At 42.7% G+C, this 26,266-nt stretch overlaps 1 protein-coding gene and 1 long non-coding RNA gene across 2 annotated transcripts in view; one reads left to right on the plus strand and one right to left on the minus strand.

The window, feature by feature from the left end:
- Positions 1-26,266, plus strand: part of fbrsl1 (fibrosin-like 1) — a 340,438-nt gene that overhangs the window by 149,408 nt on the left and 164,764 nt on the right. Inside the window, 1 exon segment of the mRNA XM_051950361.1 lies at positions 22,727-22,828. Coding sequence (XP_051806321.1) covers positions 22,727-22,828 — 102 coding nt within the window.
- LOC127534644 (uncharacterized) lies at positions 1,538-25,754 on the minus strand. The gene is made up of 3 exons (XR_007942873.1): positions 25,613-25,754; positions 24,821-24,914; positions 1,538-2,306 (listed from the first exon to the last, which is right to left on the minus strand). It is a non-coding gene; the product is annotated as an uncharacterized LOC127534644 (long non-coding RNA).

A 26,266-nucleotide genomic window follows, 5' to 3' on the forward strand; every position in this document is an offset into this window, starting at 1 on the left:
AGCACAATGGCACACCACAACTGATTTTACGGTGGCCGACAGGTGCAAACGCGCTGCAAAGGGGAAAAAGCGCTGCAAACACAGAAATGATCCAAAACCAAAAACTCACAAACACATAAAACACATGCAAGAAAAAAATGCTGGAAGAGAAACATGCTGCAATCACAGAAACGATGCAGAAGCAAAGACTTACAAAATCACAAAACAGATGCAAATGAAAAATGCTGCAAATATATAAAAACACACACAAACCCCCAGAACAACCGCAAGAGAAAAACGTTGCAAATTCAATCCACAACAAGTGCACCAGGTCACTCCACAACGGAAGTGCACCAGACACAAAGAAGAAGAAGAAGGAGAAGAAGAAGAAGAAGAAGGCGAGAAGAAGAAGAAGATGCCAGCCAAGTTAGCCGAGTAAAACATAAAGGAAAACGCACCTTTTCAAACTGAAAGAAATTGCACGCCTTCTTTTTCTTCTTCTTCTTCGTGTCTGGTGCACTTCCGTTGTGGATTGAATCTGCAGTGTTTTTCTCTTGCGGTTGTTCTGGGGATTTGTGTGTGTTTTTATGTATTTGCAGCTTTTTTCGTTTGCATCTGTTTTGTGATTTTGTAAGACTGCTTCTGCGTTGTTTCCGTGATTGCAGCATGTTTCTCTTGCAGCATTTTTTTTGCATGTGTTTTATGTGTTTGTGAGCTTTTGGTTTTGGATCATTTCTGTCTTTGCGGCACTTTTGCCATTTGCAGCACATTTGCACCTGTCGGCCACCGTATGATTTATCCTAAAAAAAACCATCTGAGCACACAATATAGTTGTGTGTTTCTAAACAGCATTTGCGTCATTAAATTTCCCAGAGAATGCCTTGATGCATCTTATTACGTAAACCATCATCACTGGACTTTTTGTAAGTGATATCCATAATCATCCATTACTTGTGACCAATAGGAGTATTAGTCCTGTGGCTTGGCCATTTTGCAGCATAGCGTTAAGCAACAGCGTTGGGACTCTCTTGTCAAGGGTTTGCTTGATTGTTGACATAGCATAGTCCAGGTAAATGTCAAGCAGAATGAGACTTCCAAGCCTGTAGTCATTCCCCTCATCACTGCTTTAGTATTGATCTGTGGTCTCTTGTAGATAGAGGCTTGGGTATCTGGCAGATGAGGTTAGCTGTGATTTGAATAAAAGGCAATTCTTGTTCAAACAGCCCCAGAAAAACCCTCTGGTAGATCAGTCACACTCCTGCATCTGCATCTGACTCACAAATGTCTAAACATAAAGCACCATACCTACATGGTAGACTGTGTTACTTGAGATGCTTGTTTTGGTCCAAAAATAGTCCCATTTGGATTCCAGGATCTTATTTGTTCTGCCTCTACTCCCAGCCTCCATGTTCTTGTTGTTCTTTTCTGTGTAACTAGAGGCATGCAATTGACTTTCAATAAAAGTTCAAGGAGTTTGGAATACCCATTTAATTTAATGGGTTTATTTTGTTGTGTAATCAGCATAGCAGTGAAAATGAAGAGAAGTTACCACATCAGATTTACTATGGCTTATTTATTTGCACAGAAATCCCAAATCAAAACAAAGTTACTTCACCAAACAGCTGTGTAGAAGCGGACAGAAACACAGGTGTTTCCTCCCTCAAAGAGCAGAGTCAAATCATGAAATCAAAAGAAAGCTGAGGGACCAACGAAAAGCATTAAGTGAAAAAAAGTTCTGTACATGTAAAGGCAAAATGCAAATGGTGAATAGCAAGTGTACAATCCAGTCAAAATATGGTTAAGTCATACTGTTGGATATGGTCAGATTGCATTGAAGCCAAATCAAAGTTGTTACAAGGAAGATATCATTCACTAATTTTGTGTTTCAGAGTTTCGGTTGTCAATACAATGAATATGTGAGGTCAGCCTGAATATTAAGTTCCTCTCAGGCAAAACTTGAGGTTGGAGCTGCAAGTTTAATGTTGCAAGTTATTAAACTGATGCACAGATCGTCAGCATTCCTTCTTTTACGTGCATGGCAAATCCTCCTCCTGCTACCTCCCTACTTTTGTGTTTTGACTCTTAAAGACCTCCATTAATAGCAACAGGGCAGCGGATCAGACCTTTGTTGCCTTCTTCAGGAGCTCTGGTCCTGCTGGTTGTTGCGGTTGTCTAGTTGACAGATCCTCCTCCACCATCCTCCAGGCCTCCCTCCAGCTCCTGGTCCGGGCTGAGTCTTTGAAGGCTAGCTGTTGAGATTCAGCAGACAGACGCCTCCTCTGGGGAGCTGACATCATTAGAGAGGAGAGCAGATCCCAGCTCCTCTTCTGCTTCAGCGAGGGAAGGAGAGAGATAAAGAAAGAGAGAAGGATTGAGAAAGGAGGAGTGGAGGGCGAGTTTAAGCAATGCAAGGTCAAGATCGCGGCACAATTACCCTGGCACCAATGTGCCCTGGGAGGCCAAAGCCCCTGACTTCTCACCCAGCCAAGGTCAGCTGGGCTGCTCCTCAAGACAATTAGCCTCCCAATATTTTCCTGTCATTTCCTCATTCACCGCTCACCTCCCTCTCTCTTCCCCAGCTACTTCTCCTCCTGCCCTGAGAAGTAGTTCATGTGCTGAGAGCTTGTGGCAGTCATTTCCATGCTGTGGACACCGTCTTCTACAACTTTACATGTGTGTATTTCTGCGTATATATCACAGTTACATTGTGCCATCAAATAGGGTTGCAAAAGTCCAAACAAGGGCTTTTGACAAATACAGAAGCATTACACTGTGTTTTCTTGGGCAATGAAAGTGGCAGAGTTTCAGTCCAGGAGCTGTAATATTCAGTGTTGGAAGGTGGATGGGGTTTGAGTGGGTGGTTTGCTGAGCACGGATAAACTCACAACAGTGAGACAGATAGCTGTGAATATGGCTTCATTTTTGTGTCTTTATGCCCTGAATGTAAGACTTGATGTCCATGGCTACATTTCAGCCTGTGTTGTACTGAAGAAAAGGTTAGTAACAGTTCATGTCAAGTGGTTGATTTTGGCGTCCAAGACCAAAACGGATATCAAAATATTTTAAATAATCTTTCATTGTTGAGGTTCTTTGACGTTCTTGCATTAACACTTGCCAAACCAAGACCTTCAGGGTAAGTGACAGTTTAAAAATGTATCATCTATTCCATCCGAACATCTAAATTAAGCTGCTAGAAACAAGACAGCAGCACTGTAATAAAACAGAGAATGTTTCTTAATGTTTTCTACCCCAGTTGCCAAATATTTGCCATGGTTCAATTTGCTCTGTCCAAGAAATTAACAAAACCAGACTATGCCATTGTAGAAATACACCAAGAGGAAAGGCAGTATATTTTTCAGCATATGCTGTAACTCATACTGTATGCATGTACTGTTTATTTTCTCTGCAATTATAACATCAGTAGTTACATTATTAAATTTCAATGGCATAAATGAATTCAGCCGTGGCAGCACATTGTTAACCAAACAGCTGCTGGCATCACTAAGTTCCACAACAAGGAATGGTCTAAATGTGAGATTAAGTCACTGGTTAATTAAGTCATGTTACTTAAATGGTGTTAACATTCTACTGTTTTAAGTTACACAGATTTACATTTCGGCTTTGTTTATCTCCTGGACTGTTCCATGCGTTCCCCGTCGTGGGGGGATACAGGAGACGGCTTCATCTGAGGGGCCTTGCCAATTAGAATGCACAGTGAATCCCCCTGTAAGCTTATTAAATCACTATTATCCCTATTAACACAATGGACATGATCCTCTTCTTCCGAATGCAACCTCATTTTATGTAGTGTACGTCGCAACAAGCAGCGCCTGTCAGATCATCTAACGCCGTGAATATGCTCGCACGCACACACACACACACACACAAGACACGCATAATTGTACGCAAGCACTCGCAGAAAGCGAGGCTCAAATCCCAGCACATGTCAGCGTTTTGAGGGATCATATAGATGCAAATGCAGCCATGTAATTGCACAAGCAGTAGATCCGCGCTCTCAAGGCAGGATGCTGTCATGTCAACGGCTGATTCCATCTGCTTTTCATCGTTTCTTTTTTTTATCCTTTCCGAGACCTGATTTCCATACCAGCCCAGCGCTTTAGAATCCTCTCATTTTATCTCCTCTCCGCCTCCCTTCTCCTCCTCCTTCACCACCTCCTCCCCGTCCTCCTGTTCCAACTCAACCTGTTTCTTCAGGTCCAAGCAGAAGTGATGGAGCTGACAGCAAAGAGGCAGATGTCATAGCCAAACACCAGAATGACAGGGAGGAGGCCTCCTGCAAAGTCTCTGTTCTCCTCTTCCCTCCTCTCCTCTCATCTCCACTCCTGAAGGTTCCGACTATCCTTGCCTCATGTCTCTATGTCTGACATGTACAAACTCTTTTCATGGATGCACTTTGCAGTTTTATACGGAGAGATCCATCAATCCTTGAAACCCCAGCCCTGCCGCTCTACCCCAAACAAGTCTACTGTTGGTCTCTCCTCCAGTTTGCTTCTTTTTCAGCAGCTTCTCTGTCTTCTCACTGCCTCTTTTGACCTCCTATTATTCGCAGCAGGCATAATATTTTTGCATGTCAGGTGCGCGAGCTGCATGCTTTCTGCATCTGGGCTTATAGGGATTTAAGACATTCCTTATGCAGGCCTGCATATAGAGATAGATAAAAGCCAGTGTGACGGCAGAGTGATGCGTTACCAATCTACCAATTTGCTGCAAGTCAAAGGAGCGATGATCCTGTGCTTGGGAAAAACGACTTGGCTAGAGGGGAATCTGAGCAGTAGGGTGTGCCAAGTCTTTTTTTTTTTTTTTAATTGTGTTTATTCCTAGGATTGAGGTGGATATTGCATATGTAAACCACCTGATTTTCCTTTTGTATTTGGTACAAAAATCCCCCTCTTATTTACATTTCATTCGACCATTTAGGAATACATGTGAAAATCAACAAAATGCCTTCTTTTCAGGTAATGCATCTTCATTTGGAGTTTAACATTTATATTCACTAATATTGTTATTCCATACTACATTGTAACTTAAAATCTGGCATTATAAAAAGGGCTATCCAGAGTTTTTCATCATGAATCAATGAGTCTTTTATCTTATTTGACAGAAATCATTACATTTTTCTGTTATTTCTGACCATTTGATAAATAAAAGTATATCTGATATGCTTGAGTAAATGAAACCCCAACTAGGAAGACAGGTTCAAAATATATGTATTTTTATTTTGACACTTATCAATATGGCGCTTATGATTTTCCCGTTGAAGCTGGCTGATAAAAATTCCTTAATGCAGGATAAAAAACAAACATGAAAAATCTATTGTGGAAGATTGTGATGTCAAATATTGTTAGCAAACATGCAAGATATCCACAGAAATGTCTTTTAGCTTCACACTTGTGTTGTGCAACAACAACAGGGTGGGAAATTGACAAAATGAGATTCAAGAATTTTCTCAGAATAATGACAAAATGTTAAACCGCCTCTGTCTACATACGTGCTTTTTGTGTCTTTGTGTTTTATTTAACTTTATTTTGCAAAGAAAAGCAGCTTGCAGGCTTCAAGAATGTGTACATCTAACAATGGTAAATACAAGGAGCCAAGTGCTTACTGCTACTTAGCACCAGTCTGAATCACTTTGACCGTCAAACTCTGCTGCAAAATTGTGTTGTTTACAGACAGGTAAAACATTAAACAGCACCCATTTCAATAGCAGAAAAGACACAGGTGGAACTAATGCCATTAATGGTCTATTTGCTCCATTAAGAGCCACAGTGAACAATTCCTCTGCTCATCTATTTGTCAGTTTTGTTTACTGGTCTGAATAGTAGTCATTACAGCCTCCCAGGGAGGATAGTTTTGCTATAGACTGCCTTGTTGGCATTTATAAATAGGAAAAGTTGCTCTTTTGGTGAGCATTGCCAGTCTGCATGTTAACATTCCAATGATTCATTAAGTGCAGTGTAGAAACACGAGGCTCCTGACAGTAGGAGTCGGCTCTTAACCTTCTGTAATGTATAGTAGCTACACACGTGGACAAAATTGTTGGTACCCCTCAGTTAAAGAAGGAAAAACCCACAATTCTCACTGAAATCACTTGAAACTCACAAAAGTAACAATAAATAAAAATTTATTGAAAATTAAATAATCAAAATCAGCCATCACTTTTGAATTGTTGATTAACATAATTATTTAAAAAAACAAACTAATGAAACAGGCCTGGACAAAAATGATGGTACCCATAACTTAATATTTTGTTGCACAACCTTTTGAGGCAATCACTGCAATTAAACGATTTCTGTATTTGTCAATGAGCGTTCTGCAGCTGTCAACAGGTATTTTGGCCCACTCCTCATGAGCAAACAGCTCCAGTTGTCTCAGGTTTGATGGGTGTCTTCTCCAAATGGCATGTTTCAGCTCCTTCCACATATGTTCAATGGGATTCAGATCTGGGCTCATAGAAGGCCACTTTAGAATAGTCCAACGCTTTTCTCTCAGCCATTCTTGGGTGTTTTTGGCTGTGTGTTTTGGATGGTTGTCCTGTTGGAAGACCCATGACCTGCGACTGAGACCAAGCTTTCTGACACTAGGCAGCACATTTCTCTCCAGAATGCCTTGATAGTCTTCAGATTTCATCGTACCTTGCACACTTTCAAGACACCCTGTGCCAGATGCAGCAAAGCAGCCCCAAAACATTACTGAGCCTCCTCCATGTTTCACCGTAGGGACAGTGTTCTTTTCTTCGTATGCTTGGTTTTTGAGTCTATGAACATAGAGTTGATGTGCCTTACCAAAAAGCTCCAGTTTGGTCTCATCTGTCCAAAGGACATTCTCCCAGAAGCTTTGTGGCTTGTCAACATGCATTTTTGCAAATTCCAGTCTCGCTTTTTTATGAGTTTTTTTCAGCAGTGGTGTCCTCCTTGGTCGTCTCCCATGAAGTCCACTTTGGCTCAAACAACGACGAATGGTGCCATCTGACACTGATGTACCTTGGCCTTGGAGTTCACCTTTAATTTCTTTGGAGGTTGCTCTGGGCTCTTTGGATACAATTCCAACGATCCGTCTCTTCAATTTGTCATCAATTTTCCTCTTGCGGCCACGTCCAGGGAGGTTGGCTACTGTCCCGTGGGTCTTGAACTTCTGAATAATATGAGCCACTGTTGTCACAGGAACTTCAAGCTGTTTAGAGATGGTCTTATAGCCTTTACCTTTAAGATGTTTGTCTATCATTTTTTTTCGGATGTCCTGGGACAATTCTCTCCTTCGCTTTCTGTTGTCCATGTTCAGTGTGGTACACACCTTTTCACCAAACAGCAGGGTGACTACTTGTCTCCCTTTAAATAGGCAGACTGACTGATTATGAGTTTGGAAACACCTGTGATGTCAATTAAATGACACACCTGAGTTAATCATGTCACTCTGGTCAAATAGTTTTCAATCTTTTATAGAGGTACCATCATTTTTGTCCAGGCCTGTTTCATTAGTTTGTTTTTTTAAATAATTATGTTAATCAACAATTCAAAAGTGATGGCTGTTTTTGATTATTTAATTTTCAATAAATTTTTATTTATTGTTACTTTTGTGAGTTTCAAGTGATTTCAGTGAGAATTGTGGGTTTTTCCTTCTTTAGCTGAGGGGTACCAACAATTTTGTCCACGTGTGTATGAATAGGATGCATTTACATATAGATACACATTGGGACTGTGCAATTATTTTCATCAATATTGAGATCATAAATATTTATCATGACATTGATTTTAAAGAGAAAAAAACATTTATTGCGCTTTCACATCATCCCACGTTGTACTATATTTTTGCTCTTCTTCACAAGAATTAGGTACATCTGTAGAAGCAAAATGCAAACAATATTGCACCCAAACATCACTTGCCAATCATTTGCTTACAGACAGTGAGTACCACACTTAATCACGTTCATTTTATTGCTAGAAGCCAAAATAGTGGTTGTGATTCATATTTGATTCACTGGACAGCCCTAATACACGTATAGTTACATGCATAACTGTACATATACAGAAATATGTAAAGTCTTTTGCAAAATGTAGTCTGCCTTTATGATTTTTAAACTTACCAGAAATTTGCATCTTATGGTGAATCATGTGAAGTCGTAGTCTTTCTCTTCATCTACACCTACACCCTGGAAAGCATTCTTGATTTCTGTGCAGACATAAATGTTTTTTCTTCCCCAAACAAATGATTTTGCCATCACTTATTCTTCTCAGTCTGCTATTTAAACGTTAACTTACCATTCTTTGCTATTTTGTGCAGTTCTCCTGTGTGTACACCCTTTTTTTTTAAAAAAAAAAGAATGAACCTCGCTGCTGAATTTGGCAAAACAACAGCCTTTGATTGATTTTTGCATCATTATTATCTGCTTCATTCTTCACTCCTCATATTGACAGACAGCTCCACCTCAGTCTAAATGACATCTCTCCGCTTTCCATCAATTCTGAGCCACGTGTGAGCTTTGTTCTGCGTGGAATTCAGCTCACGAACTCAGCTACCCAAGGAGCATTTAGTGGCAAGTATCCAAATAGTTTTGAACCTCTGTAATTTGGGCATAATATGTTGAAGTTCTTTAGATCACTTGCAGGTCTTTCAATATGGATGTAAACCTATTTGAAGAAAAGTCAGACTTACCACTTATTTTATTTCAAATCAAATGCAGTGCAGCACTGAACCTGTCCAAATACTTATGGTCTGGAATGTACATTGTTACCTTCCAGCCAAACACGCACACACACACAGATAAATGCATATGCACCACACCACACATACACACACTTCAGCTCTCCTGCCTCCCTCCTCCCCTCCTTCATCTAACACATAACATTTCCTCCAAAATTTACTGGTACTGTGTGCTGTGCAGGCATGAGATAACGTCCCAGAAGTTTTCCAAGGGCAGGACGAGAGCTCAGACATCAGAGGGAAGCCGCGTCGAGCCGAAGCTGATTCATTACATGTGTTGCATCTGCCTCCTATTAAAAAGCCCAGAGCACTCTGGCTGTCTCTCCTGGTCTCTCTCACTCACTCTCTGACTGCAAACTACCTCCTGACTCCTTGCCTAGACCTCATCATTCTCTCTCTCTCTCTCTTGAAAACTCCATCTTTCTGTCTCTTTCCTCTAAACTTTGAGTTTCTTTTGATGACAGGCTTCAGCTCCTAAGTTTTGCGGATTAGCTGTAGCATGCACTACCAAACTAGACCAGTATGAGAGTCTCCAAGGATCAGGCAAATATTTTAGGAATAAATCTCTCTGTAGAAGAAACACCGTGCTTTTAAAAGTGACCATTCTGTGCCTGATATCCAAAAATAATAATAGTCTGTAGTCAGTTTAGAGTTAAATTTCCAATATGGAACAATTTTATTTAACCACAGATTTATGTTGACTGCTATGTTGAAGGAATTGCACTGAAAACATAGCAAAGATGTGTTTGAGATCATTTAGTCAACAAAATGTCTGTGCAGAACAATTTAGTCGATTGTTCTTTGTATCATTTCCGACAGATAAGTCCTGATAAGTCCACAGTGGTGGATTTGTAGTGGGATCGCAATCATGTGATCGTCAACAGGCAGTTGGCGTAGTGTTCACTTGTCATAGTTGTAATGACGCCATGCCGCTATATCTTGCAACGATGCAGAAATCTTTAACAAATCCGTGGATCCAGAGGATAAGCCACATTGCTGCCAAATTTAATAACTTGGTCCTTGTGTCATTTCTGACCTTTCCTGAAAATTTCATGTAAATTAGTTGATCCGTTTTTGAGTATTGTTGCTAACAGACAGGCAGACAGAAGCAGATTGTCACATAACTCCGCTGCAGAGTAACAAAGGCATTTCAACACAGTTTTGTGTTGGAGTTTGTGTTTTTCTAAATTTTCAGTTTTACTGCAAATCTGTATCTCTTTCAAACATCGGTCATCACACTCTTTGGTTACTAATAATTGTCTATCAGCAGCATCTCTGATAAAACAATATTTCCTACCCCCACTTTAGTTGTTTGTGGCATTTTTATCACCTTAAAATCACCTCGGTGTTTGGCTCTAACAGCACATTCCTGGCATATATTCTTAACAAGCACTGCTTCTGTTGGCTGAAGTGTAAAATGCATCATATCCTGTTTGCCACTGAATGTTTCCGACAATGGCAGATTCTCACCCAGGCAGAAAGCTGTCATTAACTGGCACAGTTCTATCATTCATTTGCCATATGGACCCCAGAAATATAGACCCTGAGGAGGAGTAGATGCTGCTGCCAAGATAGCAACTAATGGGAATCGAAATAAACAATAATTTAATCAGAAACAGGCAATCGGTTGGGTCTCTGTTGCCAACTGTTACCGTCACTATAATGACGGAAACCTCAAGTGGAATGAGACACAAATGTGAGCTTAATGTGAAGGCTTTTACAATAAGCCTTTATTATCCATCGTTGTAGAATCTGACATAAATAGTCTGCATAGTTTCTAGAAATTTCGTTGATCTCTTGGTTTATTCTTGGCTTACAGGTGTTATGGTTTAGTTGTGTTTCAGCCGCTGGTGATCACTGGTGGATAGCTTTGCATCAGTAAGCGTTAAAGCAGCAGCATATTGATTAGAAAACATGATTTTACCCAGACATTCCCATTACAGACACATTTCCTTACCTGACTGAAGAACATTGTCTAAAGTTGAACCAATTGGAAGTTTCAGACTGTCTTCAGCTACCTTTTTTTTTTAATCACTTGCTCATTTCCTTTTACCCCACAATCTCATCTTCAGTTTTAATTATGTCGCGGTGAATGATAGCTGGTTTTGAGGTGTGTGTCTTTGGTGGACCTGTTAAAAGGAGCCTTTTCGCGGCGCGTACGTCGGCTTCAGCTGATAATTATTTCAGATTACATTAGAGGAAATTAAACATTTCTTAAAGAACGTGTGAGGGCGACAAAGTTATCAAGTGCAGACGCGGGGTGGGGGAGTGGTGGTGGTGGTGTGAATGTTGCACTTCCAAAAATGTAATTTTTTCTGACTGCTAATAAGATCATTTTCAAGTGTTAAGAAATAATTAATGGTGTTACAACAGTTAAACCGAACTTTTATAATTTTTGTACACGGTGCCCAACGTAATTGGTGGTAAAAAAAAAAAGTGTGTAAATTATCAGAGCCAAAGTGACATTCCTCATCATTTATACAAACATGATGTGTGAAGTGTTTGAAACTGGGGTTGGGCTGATATTAGTGGAACCACGCTTCTATTAGCCGCTTGATAAATTTAAAGTTCATGACAATATCTGCATTTTAATTATTCTATGACCTACTTATGGATTTGTTGAGGATAGTGTTTTGTTGTGAGTTCAATCTCTGTCATTTCGACATCTGTCTGGACCGCTGATCTGTCCCACCGACACACTTTTATCAACTGATAAGAGTGTTTACGCCAGCCTTATCTCTGTCCATTTAAGGGTTGTGGAGTTGAGAGCCATAAATGATAAATCCTTTCCACGTGAAACTGTTGCAGAATTTCTGATAGATTCGGCATGCCTACAGTTATTATTGTCACAGTGTCGAACGCAAAACACTTTGACCTGCATGTAGCAGGCAAAGTTTATCTCACGCTGTCAGACATCTGAAAGATATAATCAGTACTCTGGTTGATGTATCGCTACATGTCGCAGATATTCTGAAAAATAAATGTATTTTGATGCTTCAGGTCAGTGTTGATGATTAGTTATTTTTTTAAAGACTACATGGTAATTCTGGGAAAAATAGAGAGCACTGCACTGGGTCAAGAACAATTGTGTTGTTTTTTTAAAACTGAGGAAAATACAAAGTCAAGTGCTCTTTTAAGGACAGAGCCAGCAGTCAGGGGGAAAAAAAAACAAAGAACAGTTTTACTTTTTATTAATATGCGTCTTCAGATTAGAAGTTTAAAAAAAAAAGAGATCCCTTCTTGCCCTCCTTACCGCAAGCAATTTCTGGTCATTTTCTTTGCTCCTGTCCCAGTTTTGGTCAACATGGACTGCAATACAAAGTCCTGCTCGTTTATAGAAGCAATACAGCCATGGCTAGAAGTAGAGAGACCTCAAATATATTTTTTCTAGCACATGATACAATTATATTGCCATCAGTGATGATGGTTAAAATGATCAAAGATTAAACAAAAGTTGGATTTCTTTGATTTCTTACTTTACAAATAGCCTGCAGTTCAGCTGAATGTTTGTCAAATGACTGTTGGTCATGGCTGAGTTATTAATGACCTTATGGTTACTGAGTGCTGATCATGAGTGCTGATTGGTTTTTTTTTTTAGGTTTTCACAGAATCTTGATGACTGGAAACATTTTGTTTTTGGCAAAACTTTCAATGAAACATGAAGAATCATGTGATTTTGATGAAATTTCACAATTTTAAAGATAAATTTGGTTACATTTTCTGACAGAATGACACATCACACATGAGAAGTTCAGAGACCATCGGCAATGGTTGTTTCAGTTTTCACAGTTTGTTTTTAACATACACTACCATTCAAAAGCTTGGGGTCACTTAGAAATGTCCTTGTTTCTGAAAGAAAAGCATTTCTTTTTAATGACGATATCATTAAATTAATCCGAAACACAGTCTAGACATTGCTAATGTGGTAAATGACTATTCTAGCTGGAAACGGCAGATTTTTAATGGAATATCTCCATAGGGGTACAGAGGAACATTTCCAGCAACCATCACTCCTGTGTTCTAATGTTACATTGTGTTAGCTAATGGTGTTGAAAGGCTAATTGATGAATAGAAAACCCTTGTGCAATTATGTTAGCACATGAATAAAAGTGTGAGTTTTCATGGAAAACATGAAATTGTCTGGGTACAAAAAAACCCCACATATGTGTAATTGTCATGCAAGTAATGATAAATGTTTCAATAAACAAATTAAGAAAAAAAAAAGAAATTGTCTGGGTGACCCCAAACGTTTAAAAAGTAGTGCAGGTAGTTTAATTTTGGTGATTTTTTTAAATTCAGAAATCTACACATGAATAAACTAACGTCTTTTGACTCAGAAAAACTTCATCAGGGTGCAGGGCACATTAAGAACAGATGGTGCATTTCAAATTCATAAAGCAGTCATGTGCCCTCACCTGATGTGTGAATTCTATGACTTAAAAACCATGCACAGCTTGAGGAAATGTAAGTAACATTTACTATGCTGAGCTCACATTAGGGGCTGCACAGTGACTCGGTGGTTAGCACTGTCACCTTGAACCTAGAAGATCGCTGGTTTGCATCCCGGCCTTTCTGGGATCTTTCTGCATGGAGTTTGCATGTTCTCCCTACTCCGGCTTCCTCCCACAGGCCAAAACATGCTCAGGTTAATTGGTTACTCTAAACTGTCTGTAGGTATGAATGGGAGTGTGATTGTCTCTCTGTGTAGCCCTGAGACAGACTGGTGACCTGTCCAGCGTCTCCCTTGCCTTCACCCTAAAGGCTGGGTTATGCTTTCCGTACGAACATGACACACGGAAATGAGGTGCTTGGAAATGTGCCTGAGAAAACATGTAGAACTGTACGCTCCATGCGGCGTCTGCTCCCTAACTGCAGGGCAGTGTATCGCAAACACACGTCTACTAGTACTAAACCAGAGTAGAAGAAGTTTGCCATTGGTTACACCAGTTACAATATGCCATTTTACCGAATAGTTGCATTTCAGCAGTTATAGTGCCTTGTGAAAGTATTTGGCCCCCTTGAACTTTTCAACCTTTCGCCACATTTCAGGCTTCAAACATAAAGATATAAAATTTTAATTTTTGTCAAGAATCAACAACAATTGGAACACAATCGTGAAGTGGAACAAAATTTATTGGATATTTTAAACTTTTTTAACAAATAAAAAACTGAAAAGTGGGGTGTGCGATATTATTCGGCCCCTTTACTTTCAGTGCAGCAAACTCACTCCAGAAATTCAGTGAGGATCTCTGAATGATCCAATGTTGTCCTAAATGACTGATGATGATAAATAGAATCCACCTGTGTGTAATCAAGTCTCCGTATAAATGCACCTGCTCTGTGATAGTCTCAGGGTTCTGTTTAAAGTGCAGAGAGCATCATGAAGACCAAGGAACACACCAGGCAGGTCCCAGATACTGTTGTGGAGAAGTTTAAAGCTGGATTTGGATACAAAAAGATTTCCCAAGCTTTAAGCATCTCAAGGAGCACTGTGCAAGCAATCATATTGAAATGGAAGGAGTATCAGACCACTGCAAATCTACCAAGACCCGGCCGTCCCTCTAAACTTTCACCTCGAACAAGGAGAAGACTGATCAGATATGCAGCCAAGAGGCCCATGATCACTCTGGATGAACTGCAGAGATCTACAGCTGAGGTGGGAGAGTCTGTCCATAGGACAACAATCAGTCGTACACTGCACAAATCTGGCCTTTATGGAAGAGTGGCAAGAAGAAAGCCATTTCTCAAAGATATCCATAAAAAGTCTCGTTTGAAGTTTGCCACAAGCCACCTGGGAGACACACCAAACATGTGGAAGAAGGTGCTCTGGTCAGATGGAACCAAAATGGAACTTTTTGGCCACAATGCAAAACTATATGTTTGGCGTAAAAGCAACACAGCTCATCACCCTGAACACACCATCCCCACTGTCAAACATGGTGGTGGCAGCCTCATGGTTTGGGCCTGCTTTTCTTCAGCAGGGACAGGGAAGATGGTTAAAATTGATGGGAAGATGAATGGAGCCAAATACAGGACCATTCTGAAAGAAAACCTGCTGGAGTCTGCAAAAGACCTGAGACTGGGACGGAGATTTATCTTCCAACAGGACAATGATCCAAAACATAAAGCCAAATCTACAATGGAATGGTTCACAAATAAACGTATCCAGGTGTTAGAATGGCCAAGTCAAAGTCCAGACCTGAATCCAATGGAGAATCTGTGGGCAGAGCTGAAGACTGCTGTTCACAAACGCTCTCCATCCAACCTCACTGAGCTGGAGCTGTTTTGCAAGGAAGAATGGGCAAGAATTTCAGTCTCTCGATACGCAAAACTGATAGAGACATACCCCAAGCGACTTGCAGCTGTAATTGCAGCAAAAGGTGGCGCTACAAAGTATTAATGCAAGGGGGCCGAATAATATTGCATGCCCCACTTTTCAAGTTTTTATTTGTTAAAAAAGTTTAAAATATCCAATAAATTTCGTTCCACTTCACGATTGTGTCCCACTTGTTGTTGATTCTTGACAAAAAATTAAAATTTTATATCTTTATGTTTGAAGCCTGAAATGTGGCGAAAGGTTGAAAAGTTCAAGGGGGCCGAATGCTTTCACAGGGCACTGTAGTTTTAATATCAGGTCATGAATTGTTCATAACCCGATTATCACAGTGATCTCTGTGTGATGAATCATGTAAATGCCTGTATTGCTGAACTTCTGCTGCTAGGAGCTCCTGTTCTTCCGCCAGTTTTGCACGTCTCCGTCCGCCTTGTTAGAAAAATTTGGAGGTGCACGACGCAAAAATTTTTTGCTTGAGGAAGGTGGTATTAGGGGGCGTGGCTGCTAAAATTATGTAATTTGTCCGCACCAACGGTCCTCGCAGACGTGTCAAGCATGAAACAAGCTTAAGTCAGCTGGGATGGGTTCCAGCCCCAAACAACCCTAATAAGGATTAAGCGGTGTATAGATAATGGATGGATGGACCTCACATTACAGACAAACCATGCATCTATAATCAAAGTTTATTAGCACAATCTGGACATGAATTAACAAAAAATATAATCATCTCAAACATCAGAAAACAGTTAAAAAGATATTTTATTGTATTGCCCTCTACATCTGATCAAGACTCACTGAGTAGAAACACATGGTTTATCTATGGATTATTAAAGGATCTGTATTTGTAAAATCAGTTTTAGTGACGCTTTGGATGGCGGCCCAATACTAAGGATAGCCATTAATTAGTGGTGGTAGTCATATATCTTTTCAATATCTTTTCATCTTCACTACATGGTCAATATTTTACATTCACCCATCATCGTGACAAATATTAACTTGGCAAAACATGTTTGCATTATTATTGTCATTATTATTAGAATAGCAGTGATGAGAAGGAGTGGCAGACAGCACTCGCCTAATTGGACCTTAACTAGTGTGCTAATAGCATTCAATTATTTTTTATTTCTGCAACAGCAGTCATCATTAGTGTTACAGGTAACGCCAGAAACACCTCTTTGTTTGACAGACATGGATATGGAGTAAGACTGAGGTCAGAAAGTTGTGTGTAAACACCATTAATTATGAAAGAACGTTGTTTTTGGTCTATGTAAAAAGTAATCATGCACAATCAAGTGAACTGAAATTAACAAGTATGTTATATGTATAAATAACACTTACTTTTGCTCTAACTCCGTAGTTTAAAGAATATACATATATTGTGTATTTTTCATGATTCTGCCATCACCTTGACAAGTGATTGAAAGGTCTGTTGAAGTAATTATCGAATTGAGAAATACTCTCTTACTCTCCAACAGGGTTTTGCTGCCCACGAAGTGCAAATGTGGCATTTCCAACAGCATGCACCACAACCTGGAGTTATTTTACTGAGGTTTTTGAACATGCCCTCTTTTTTTGAAAGCCAAAGCGAACTTTGACTTGCAAATAATCCGAGTTTAAAAAAAAAATTTAAAGCACAGCCTCGTGTTGCAAGTGTGCATAAATCTTTTGCAAAACTCAACTCTAATAGCGTGCACAAAAATCAATGCTGCACGAGAAACAACACTTTGAATATCTGCATAATGCTGGCTTCAGAAATAAAGAGCAAAACGCAGACCCACAACACTGCAACCTTGCTTTCCTTCCAATAACATCATTAGCATTTTGACATCATCGGCCTAATTGTTGTTTGGTAGCTTTGAGAAATGGCTGCCTTGGAGTGGGAGTTGAGAGGGAGTGGAGGGGGGGCTGGGGTGTTTCTGCTGTAAGGCCTTATGCTTATCAGTGCAGGACAGATACTGTTCCTATGGTTCTGGCTGACAGGTGAGGTGTGTGTGTGTGTGTGTGTGTGTGTGTGTGTGTGTGTGTGTGTATGTGTGTGTTGGTTGCAGTTGTCAGTGAACCCCCGGGACAGGTGCTGAGGGATGGGCTCGTATTTGGGAGCAGGTGCACCTCCTCTTCTCCCCTTCCTTCTCTCTTGCCTTGTTCCTTCACTCCCCCAGGAGGCATATGGTGAGAGTGATTGGAGAGACCCGAGGCCCGCGGGGAGCGCTCTTCTCCCCAGTTCATCTGTTGTAGACGAGGCCCTGCGGGACAGTCAGCCTCTCCTGAGGTCCCTGTTGGCCGGGAATCAGGCCGAGGAAGGCAGCTTCGCTTTCAGGTTGACTGCTTTGTTACAGTGTTGGGCGGTCGCGGTGGCCACCCCAGTTAGCTTTACACTCCGCGGCATTCTACACTGCAATTTTGTGCGGAGGATGCATGCCAAATGGTTAATAGGTCACACCCTCTAATTTGTTTTCACCGTACCTCATTTGTACGCAGTGTTGCTTTTAATCTGCCAACTCTTGTCATGTCCTGGTCTCATTGCTTGGAATTGAAACACCATCCTACTGCAGTTTCACTGGCTCATATTTGTAAACCAGCTTACAAATGTGGTGCAGTTCTAAGTGCAGCAGGAGGGAGAGTTATGGGGGCATTTTAGGACTTGTATAATATGTGTATCCCTTTTTATGTGGTCATTTATTATAAGGCGAGCTCTATGAATAATGTATGATTAAAAGCCGTAATGGATACACTGGGACTCGTCAAAATAAAAGCAAAAATCCATTTGCTCTCCCTGTAGTAAATCCACTAGCTTGTCCTTGGGCTAATTTCCAACTTGGGACTTGGTGGAGGAGTGAGTGCATGTCTTGATAGCAATTTCAAGAAAGGGAGGTGTTGGTTGTGCTGTAAAGTGAGAGAGAAAAAAGGAGGGAGGAGGAGGAAAAGTGAAATGACACATGGATGAGGAACAAAGCCAGGAACACCTCTCTCTCCTGATGCATCCCTCCTTTCTCTCACTCCATCTCTGACTCTCTCTTTCTCTCCTTCCCTCACTCCTGTCTCTGTCTCTCACCATCTTATAGCTCCTTCCCCCTGCCTCCAAGCAGCTGCCACTTCTGAGCCTGAAGAAAATGAAGGCAGATGAATCAATTTGGCCTGTGGCCCTAAAGTGCACTTGTCTGCGCCCCAGCTTGGGCGGGGGGGATAATGAGCCGATAGATTGAGCCGGTGCCGGAGCCCGGCACTGAGCGCCGAGGTGCCTCCGCCTGCCGCACCACCGGGCCACCCTCACACACACACACACACACACACACACACACACACACACACACTGCTGATGCCTCCCTGAGCAGCGGTAGCAGCCTGTCGCTGGGTTAATGGGGGTGAGGGTCCTTTGCGCAGGACACTTTTCAGAACAAATTAGAGGAAGGATCTGTATCCGTCATCTTCAGCCCTCCCTGTATTGCCCCTCGTCTCCTCCTCGTCCTGCCCAGAGAGGAGAATGCAACATGGTAGTGTGGAGCAGGAGAGCATCGAGACAGAAAGGGAGGAGCGGGCAGGGGGCAATGTCCAATATCCTCGGGTAATGAGGATTGACACCGGGACAAGGTTGAGGCACAGCCTCCCTCAGCGCTGTTGACAGGTGACGGTAGGCGAGGGAGAGACAAGGCAGAGTGAAAGGAGCTGGACCAAGGAGAGGAAGCGAGGTCAGAACTAACAGCTTCTCTGATTCAAAGAGGAAAAAGGTGGGAGACTGTGCAGCCATTTGATGCCCCCCTGAAACCCCTGTAAGGTGAAGAGGGAGGGAGGATCAAAGGAGCAGGACAACAAAGCAGCACCCGCCAGCCTCTAGCCAGCTCCCTGCTGACAAGCGCCAGATTGATCGACACTGCCAGGGAGTGAGGAAGAGTGAAAGGAAAAGGAAAGTTAGCCAAGCCTAGCATGAACTGATGTGAACCACTGCTGCCTCCGTCTATGCCTAGACTAGCCCTTTCTAAGCAGGGGAGCTGTGTGACTTCACACAGGGTTAGAGTAGTATAAATGAGCAGACCCAAGTCGACACTACTCAACTTGGGGGGAAATTAAGATGCTGGAGGGCCCTTTGAAGATAATTAAAGAGCACAGAGCGGCAGCCTCTAGAGACGGACTGCAGACATGTTCAATACCGAGACTAATGGAGCTAATTTCCAGTACATTATTCATGTAAAACACAGGCCCTTACTTAGCCATGTATTTTCTATTTCTCTTCTATCTGTCGTCTTAAGTCATCGTCTGTGCCCCACCTCCCCCTCCCACACACAGAGATTACTTACTTTCACTTGCTGCTTCCTCCTGATTAACCTTGCCCCAATACTGCACACCCCAAACCTCCAATGTAAAGAAATTGTACCCACATAAAGTAATCTCTTTAAAACTGTTCCCTCAGGGCAGCCCAGAGTGCATTTCAAAGGCATTACCTGGCAATGGACAGGTGTTGTGACCTTGGACTTGGTCACAAATCGGAAGCAATCACATTTCAGAGTAGACCATTAGCCCCACTCTCAAGTTCACTGACTTGTCCTTTGACATAAATGAATAGACAAAAAGAAAAGAAAACAACACATGAAAGCTGTACAGTTGGGAGCTTAGGACCAATTAAGAACCTCCCCAGACAGGAAATTAGTCCCTACTTTAATCACAGGCAGTCAGGGCTGCCAATCTTTTGTCAGAGTTGGTGAATTCCTGCCTAGATCAATTGCTATTCTGTCCCATTGAACAGCAGCTTGGGGAACGGTCCTTGCACGCTGCATCATTAACCTAGGTGCCTAATTAGACGCTGTGCTCTGATCAATAGCCAAATTGATTGCTGACTGGGTAATGTAGCCCTCAAGCCCCGGAGGAGACGGAAACACTTTGGGGCGCCTTCAGGAATTTGTCAGCAACACTGATGCTGGGTAAACAAAGTAATCAACGGCAGCACTTGACGGCTACGCGACGGCGACTGTACGTCGACGCTCTGTCTCTGCTGCCGTGCCTGCCAGCCTGCCAAGAAGGATCGCTCTCTTTGTGCTCTCCTCGAGAGGAAGAAATCAAAAGGGCCACCATCTATTTTGAGATTCAAGGAGTGATTAGGCTGACAGCTAGTCGAGAGAGAGTGAGAGAGGCAGAGGGAGAGGCGGGTAGAGGTGGAAGTCAAACCTGATTAGGCCCACCTGCCAGGTTTCTCTTCCTTCCATCTCTACACCCTGATTGCTAGTCGGCAGCTCCCCCCTCTTTTCTGTCACACTCACCCCACCCAACCCTTATCCTGTCACTATTGACCTCAGCGCACCGCTAATGCCCCTTGGCCAATCAGCATGCTTGCCCTGGCGGCGGCAGGGTAATTAAAAGGGAATTGTGTCTACTTGGCATGTGAGCTGTTGGGCACAAGGGTAGACAAACACTCTCTCTCTGCCGCCCTGCCTCCCTCCCTCTCTCCCAGCCAGGTGGTAGCGTACAGGACCTGTCAGATTAGCTGATGACCCTTTTAATTCTAGCCCAGCCGGGGGCCATAATTGATATTTACCGGGAAAGGTTAATTGTAGCAGTGATCTGCTTAAATTACAGTGGAGATCAGGAGACCAGGGCCAGACACCACACTTGCCACCGGGGGAGCTGCTACACGCAAACTGCTAGTCAAATGGATTACACCCCGCGGCCATCGCTGCTGCACTCCAAGGTGGGGAAGCAGCCCGGGACGATGTGATTGGCTGGTGCTGCACCAGCACTGAGTCTTCCTTGCTGAGCTCGCCAACCTCCCATCTGGTTGGGAATTTGAATGCATGCCAACTGTGGGACTTGATGGCCTGTAATAAAACAAACCATCCATGTTGGCATTAGGGTTACCGTGACGTTGGGAGCAGAGCATGCATGCTGGCTTTTGCACATTTAAGTTTCTAATTGCGCATATTTTGTCAACAATAAAGACTTTTTCTCTAATATATTGCTTGGTGAAGGTGGGAGTATGCATATTACTTAGTTTTGTCTACTTGCAGTTGACGCTACAAATTTCACTTTTTTCACTGGCCTCAAGCTGTGTTTAGCCTTCCAAAGTTAGCTAATGAATGTTCCTGAGCTGACTGAGGGAGGGCACTGGATTGAGATTTTAGTTCAGCAGCATTTGCATATTTTTTTAGCAAATGCTAAGGTCGTATGTGCACACTTTTTTTAATGTGCAAAATGTAAGGAAGGGCATTTTATACTCATAGTAGAATAATAAGCAGCCCCTTAAATCTGTCAAAGTCAACACAATAGGACTGAATTTGCACTGATGCCCTAAATGAAGGAAACCCAGCACAGATGGGTTTACTTAATTTGCTCTGCTGTGTTCCTGTTCCTGGCTGATACATCTAGCACCAGTTGGTTGAGGTTTTTGGGTTCCAGGTGTTTTTGCTACAGCCAGTTCTACTTTGCATTTAGCCAAAGTACAAACTGACTCTGAGCCGCGAGACACCACACCAACTTTGTGTTTCCTTTCAGGCTGAGAAAATAAAGCATATGGCCTGCTGAAAGTCAGTGGAACCTATTGTTTTTATACTGTATTGTTAGACATAGTTAGCAGCCTATAGGTAATGATGAGCGACAGAACATGAGATCATCTGGAGCATGAGAGACTGTTGTCTTACTGATTGTTTAGTTTTGCACTGTGATTATTTGCAGTGTCCGGACTTTTGTTTTGGTCCCAAGGCTGTGTGCGGTTTGAAGCTCTTGCAATTTTGCCAATAAAAACAAACTTGTGTCAGAGGTCGTGTAAACATCAGTACACAATCCAAAAAAAAAAAAAAACCCACTACTTTAACTCATTTTTTAAACAAGTGAATTATAACATTTAGTTTTTTAATTATTACAAAAGTATATGTGTCATATCGCATGTAAATAATATTAGCCGCTCAGCCAGAAAAACAGCTGTACTGTTGTGTTTGCCTGTGTAGGCAGCCCAGAGTTTTCATATGTCGTTATATGGGGTTCTTTTTCATCCAGCATGCTCTATGCAGTCAGTTTTCTCTTCATTTCAGTCTCATATGAAAGCTGGTAATGTGCCATAGCTGAAATCATTCTCAGTTGTATTAAAGCTTTGTCAGTAGTTCAGTACATCATGGGCTGACACTGGATTAGAAAAGATAGTAAATTCAATCCCTTCATGTGCAACATCCAGAACTAAAAGACAATCAACAGGCAACAATAGCACAGGATTATGTACATTGTGGTTTCTTGATTTTGTAGCATTACATAGTAAATATGAGATGTCTTTGGTACCGCTTGACTCCTACAACAGCACCTACATGTATAAAATTAGAATTTGTTAATCATTCCTTTTCAGCCATGCAAGATTAGTGTCACTTTAGCAAAGATAGTAGCAAACATTATGGTTACTATATTATGAAGCACATTTAATTCTACCTATGGTTTTCAAAAAATAAAAAGAAAGAAAACCCAGCATCACTGGTGTAGTCTTTTATATATGGTCTTTTATATAACAATTTTAATCATTCTTCTTGGCATTTTATTAAAGAAAAAAAAGCCTCCCGGTGGTGATTTACAGTTATATCAGAGCCACTTTTTTATTTTATGTCTCTCAAATGTCTGAAAAGTAGCCATAAATCACTGCCTGTCAGACTATACTGCTCGGCCATAGACAGAGTGGTTTGGTTCATTAGAAAAGTACATTATTTGATGATAGCCTCTTGTCTTGTGCAGATCAAACCCTTGGCGTTACGTCCAGTCAAAGTCAGTGAGGACGAGACGGTGCAGGAGCTCGGTCGGCCACACAGGAGCAACTCCAAGGAGCAGCTCAGCGAGGTAAGTCCACGGACAAGATCTTTCCCCTTTCCACTGACCTGTTGCTGAGAGCCAGGTTATCCGTTTTCACCGACCAAGGCAGGGAACCCCAAAGTTGGGATATAGAGAAGAGGCAGACGAAAGCAGCACTGAGACTGAGATCAGAGGGCAGCTGTTGCAGTAGCTCCTGCTGTTCCCACCTCGCACTTCGTAAAGCCCCTGTGCGCTGTGAAGAAGCCCGGCTGGCTGGCTGACTGGCTGGCAGCAGACAGACAGGAAATGATTCGGCTGGTCACACAGCATCACCTAGCTGGCCTGGCATTACTTAAAGCACGGCACGGTTAAATGTAGACATGACCTAACACGGCTCAGCCGTGTGTGGACTGACCTTGCCAACCCCAGAATGGAACGAGTTAAAGAAAGTGTTCCAATTATTGCTGCGCCGGCATCCATATGCCAGCCCATTTAGAGGATGAGTAGGTGGCAAAGCAAAATGGAAGCCAGACATTGGTTCAGCATAAGGGATGAAATAATGCAATTTAGATACAGGGGAAGTAATGAGAATTTATGCAAAATCCCGAGCGGCTCATTTTGAATGAATGTAGAAATATGCTTCCTAACTAACGCCTGTCAAGCAGGCCTCCCAAACCTAACTAAATTCAATCAGACTGTTCATTTAGCTGACGAAAGCAGGAGGAGAGAGAGAGAGAGAGAGAGAGAGAGAGAGAGAGAGAGAGAGAGAGAGAGAAAAAGAAGAGGAAGGAAAATATGCAGCTTCCTTCTCCAGCCGTGGTAAAATGATGGAAAGAAAAAGATTTTAATGAACTTATTAAACACATTGTTTTAAGCTATTCAGCATTCCAATTGAAAATCCAGCCTGATGAAAAAAAAAAATCTCCAAGCCTAATTTTTTCCCATCTTCATGCTCTTTTTTTCCCCCTAAGCTTCGCTGCTCACTTTCTCTTGTGCGCTGTCCCCCTCCACACCCCCTCCTTCCCCCTCGTACTATTTCTCTTGAATTTGTGTAAAAGGCTGTCTTTTAATGAAAAAGTCAGGAGGAAGAGGCGGGCTTGTCAGATAAAAGACCGACGCTTGTTGACAGCTCTGACAGGGATATACGACAAGCACTAAGAAGGAGGGGGCACGAATGGAGGGGGTGGTGGTGGAGGTGGCGGTGGTTGCGGTGATGGCGACGGGGGAGGGAGAAGAAGAGGTGTGTGGGGGGGGCACTGTTGAAAATTGCACGCTGTAATCGCCGACGGTGTTAGATGTGGCATGTCTCTCTAATCTGCTGCCAAATAAATGGTGCACAGACGCTGATCGCTGTAGCCGCACCATCTATATCTATCCATCTCTCGCTGCCTGCCTTTACCTCTCTCTGTATTTCCATATGTGTCTGTCCTTCTCTCTGCTGGCTCTATTCCACTCAGTGAAGGCCTGGACGTGACACACACACTGCAAGATTCTTCAGCAACACCATGTCACCCTCTCCCTTCTATTTCTTATATTTTCAGCTCCATGAAATCTCCACCACCGCACTGAGAGCACTGCTAATTTTCGTAAAATACGCTCCACCACATCAAAGTGGCTCCCCAGCTTTAAGAGCTCTTAACTAATGATGCCGCGTCGGCAACGAGTAAAATGGATTTCTCTTGTCTTACCGCCAAAGGAAATAGAGACAAATGCGACATGCGGACGCGCCCGCCTGCCCGCCTGTAAAAACAGTCATGCATCAATTTGGGAGCAGGGGGTAAAAAAAAATTGCAGGGGATGCTGTTTGTTCATTGCCATGGTTGAGTCTTTATCTGTTTATTTTGACTAGGTAATTGCGCCTGCAGTGCAGCAGGGCCCCGGCACTAAGCCACACAGGGATTAGGGAAATGTGAGGTGGTAGAGGGGGGTGGGTTCCACTGCATCTGTGTCCTGCGGAGGAGAGGGTGGCAGTTGTGTTCCTGTCAGGGTCTCTAACACCCTCCTGTATTCTCTAGTGTCTACCCAAACCCACCCACCTACCTGATCCTCCTGCCACAGAGGGCAGACATGTCTGCATCCCTTTTCCTCCTCAGCGTGGTCCATCATGCTCTGATTGGCCCGCCTCTTGGCATCCCTGCGACGACAAAAACCAATAGTCTGGGTTAGGAGGAGATGGACTGGACCCTCCCCTCTTATCGCCATGTTTTTCTTTTCTTTCATTTTTTTTGTAAGGAGAGTGGAGGAGGGGGCATGGAAATGGGGAGAGGATTAGGGGGTGGATTTAGCAACATTTCTCTTCTCCGGGGCTGTTTAGTTAACCCTTAAATGCCGCCAGCATCCGCCCCATCCCTCTCGCCACCAACCGCCATAACCACCACACACATACACACACTTGTCCTCCTCCCTCCCCCACACTCCCCCTCTGGGGCGGGTTCTTAAATCCTTTTGAAGTCCTAAGCGCTGCAGAAATCCATTGAGAGCCATGTATAATGGCTTTTAAGAGAGAGTGTTTAGCTGTATGCCGACCCTATGGCTTATGAACCGCTGGCGTTTTAATGGATCCCCCCTTTCCCTCCCCTCTTTTCCTCCCCTCACCAGAACTAAATCCAATGGATTGTCCCTCATTATCATTTAAATAAGCCTCTCTTTCTATTCAGAATGCTTCAAGTTGAATGAACTCTACATAGTAAGGCTAATTCCAAATGGCCTTGGCCTCCCTCCACCTATACACATTTGCACTTACACACACAAACACATGCATATACGCACATTTAAATGCACTCACAACATGCACACATTCAAACAACAGACCGCATTCTCCCTGGAACACACTTTTGGCCCTTTTGTATCCACAGATTTTTGCCTTCTGTGCAGCTCTTCCTCCAGCCTCCTCTCTGGTCGCGGTAGTGAAGGAGCAGAGAGGTTGAGCAGAGTGGGAATAGCCTTTTGATTCCCACAGAGCCTGCTTTCCGGTTCGCGGCAGGACTCCTCCCTAATCGTCACCACAGGAGCCGTCCTGCGAATCAGAGGGGCACACAGGCGTTGATGAGGGCTGATGCCTAGAGCAGGTGTGGGAGAATGGATGAGGGGCACTGGGAGGGTGCAAAACAAGGGAGGCAGCAGTGGCGAAGGTGTGGGGGTGGTCGTTTTGGATTGAAGGTGGACCTATGGATGAAATTGGTCTAGCAGAAAAGTCCCCTCCAGAGACCGGGCGGGGGGAGAAATTGCCAATCTAGACAGAGGAATAAAAGCAGTGAAAAGTGGAAGTGGAGGGAGGGATTTGGAGATTGGTATTCGTGCTGGGCGCTGACAGACAGAGCCAGAGAACAGAACAAAACCCGGCGTTTTCTGTTCTCCATCCTGCTCTTGTTCAGCATTAAGAGGGCTGCATTAGAAAACACAGGAGGGGTTTGATGGGCCAAAACACCTCCCTAAATGCATGAGGAGATATTTATCCTGAAGAGACTAATGAAACATAATAATGAT

Source organism: Acanthochromis polyacanthus, chromosome 7 (genome assembly GCF_021347895.1).
Source record: "Acanthochromis polyacanthus isolate Apoly-LR-REF ecotype Palm Island chromosome 7, KAUST_Apoly_ChrSc, whole genome shotgun sequence".
Classification (NCBI taxonomy): Eukaryota; Metazoa; Chordata; class Actinopteri; family Pomacentridae; genus Acanthochromis; species Acanthochromis polyacanthus.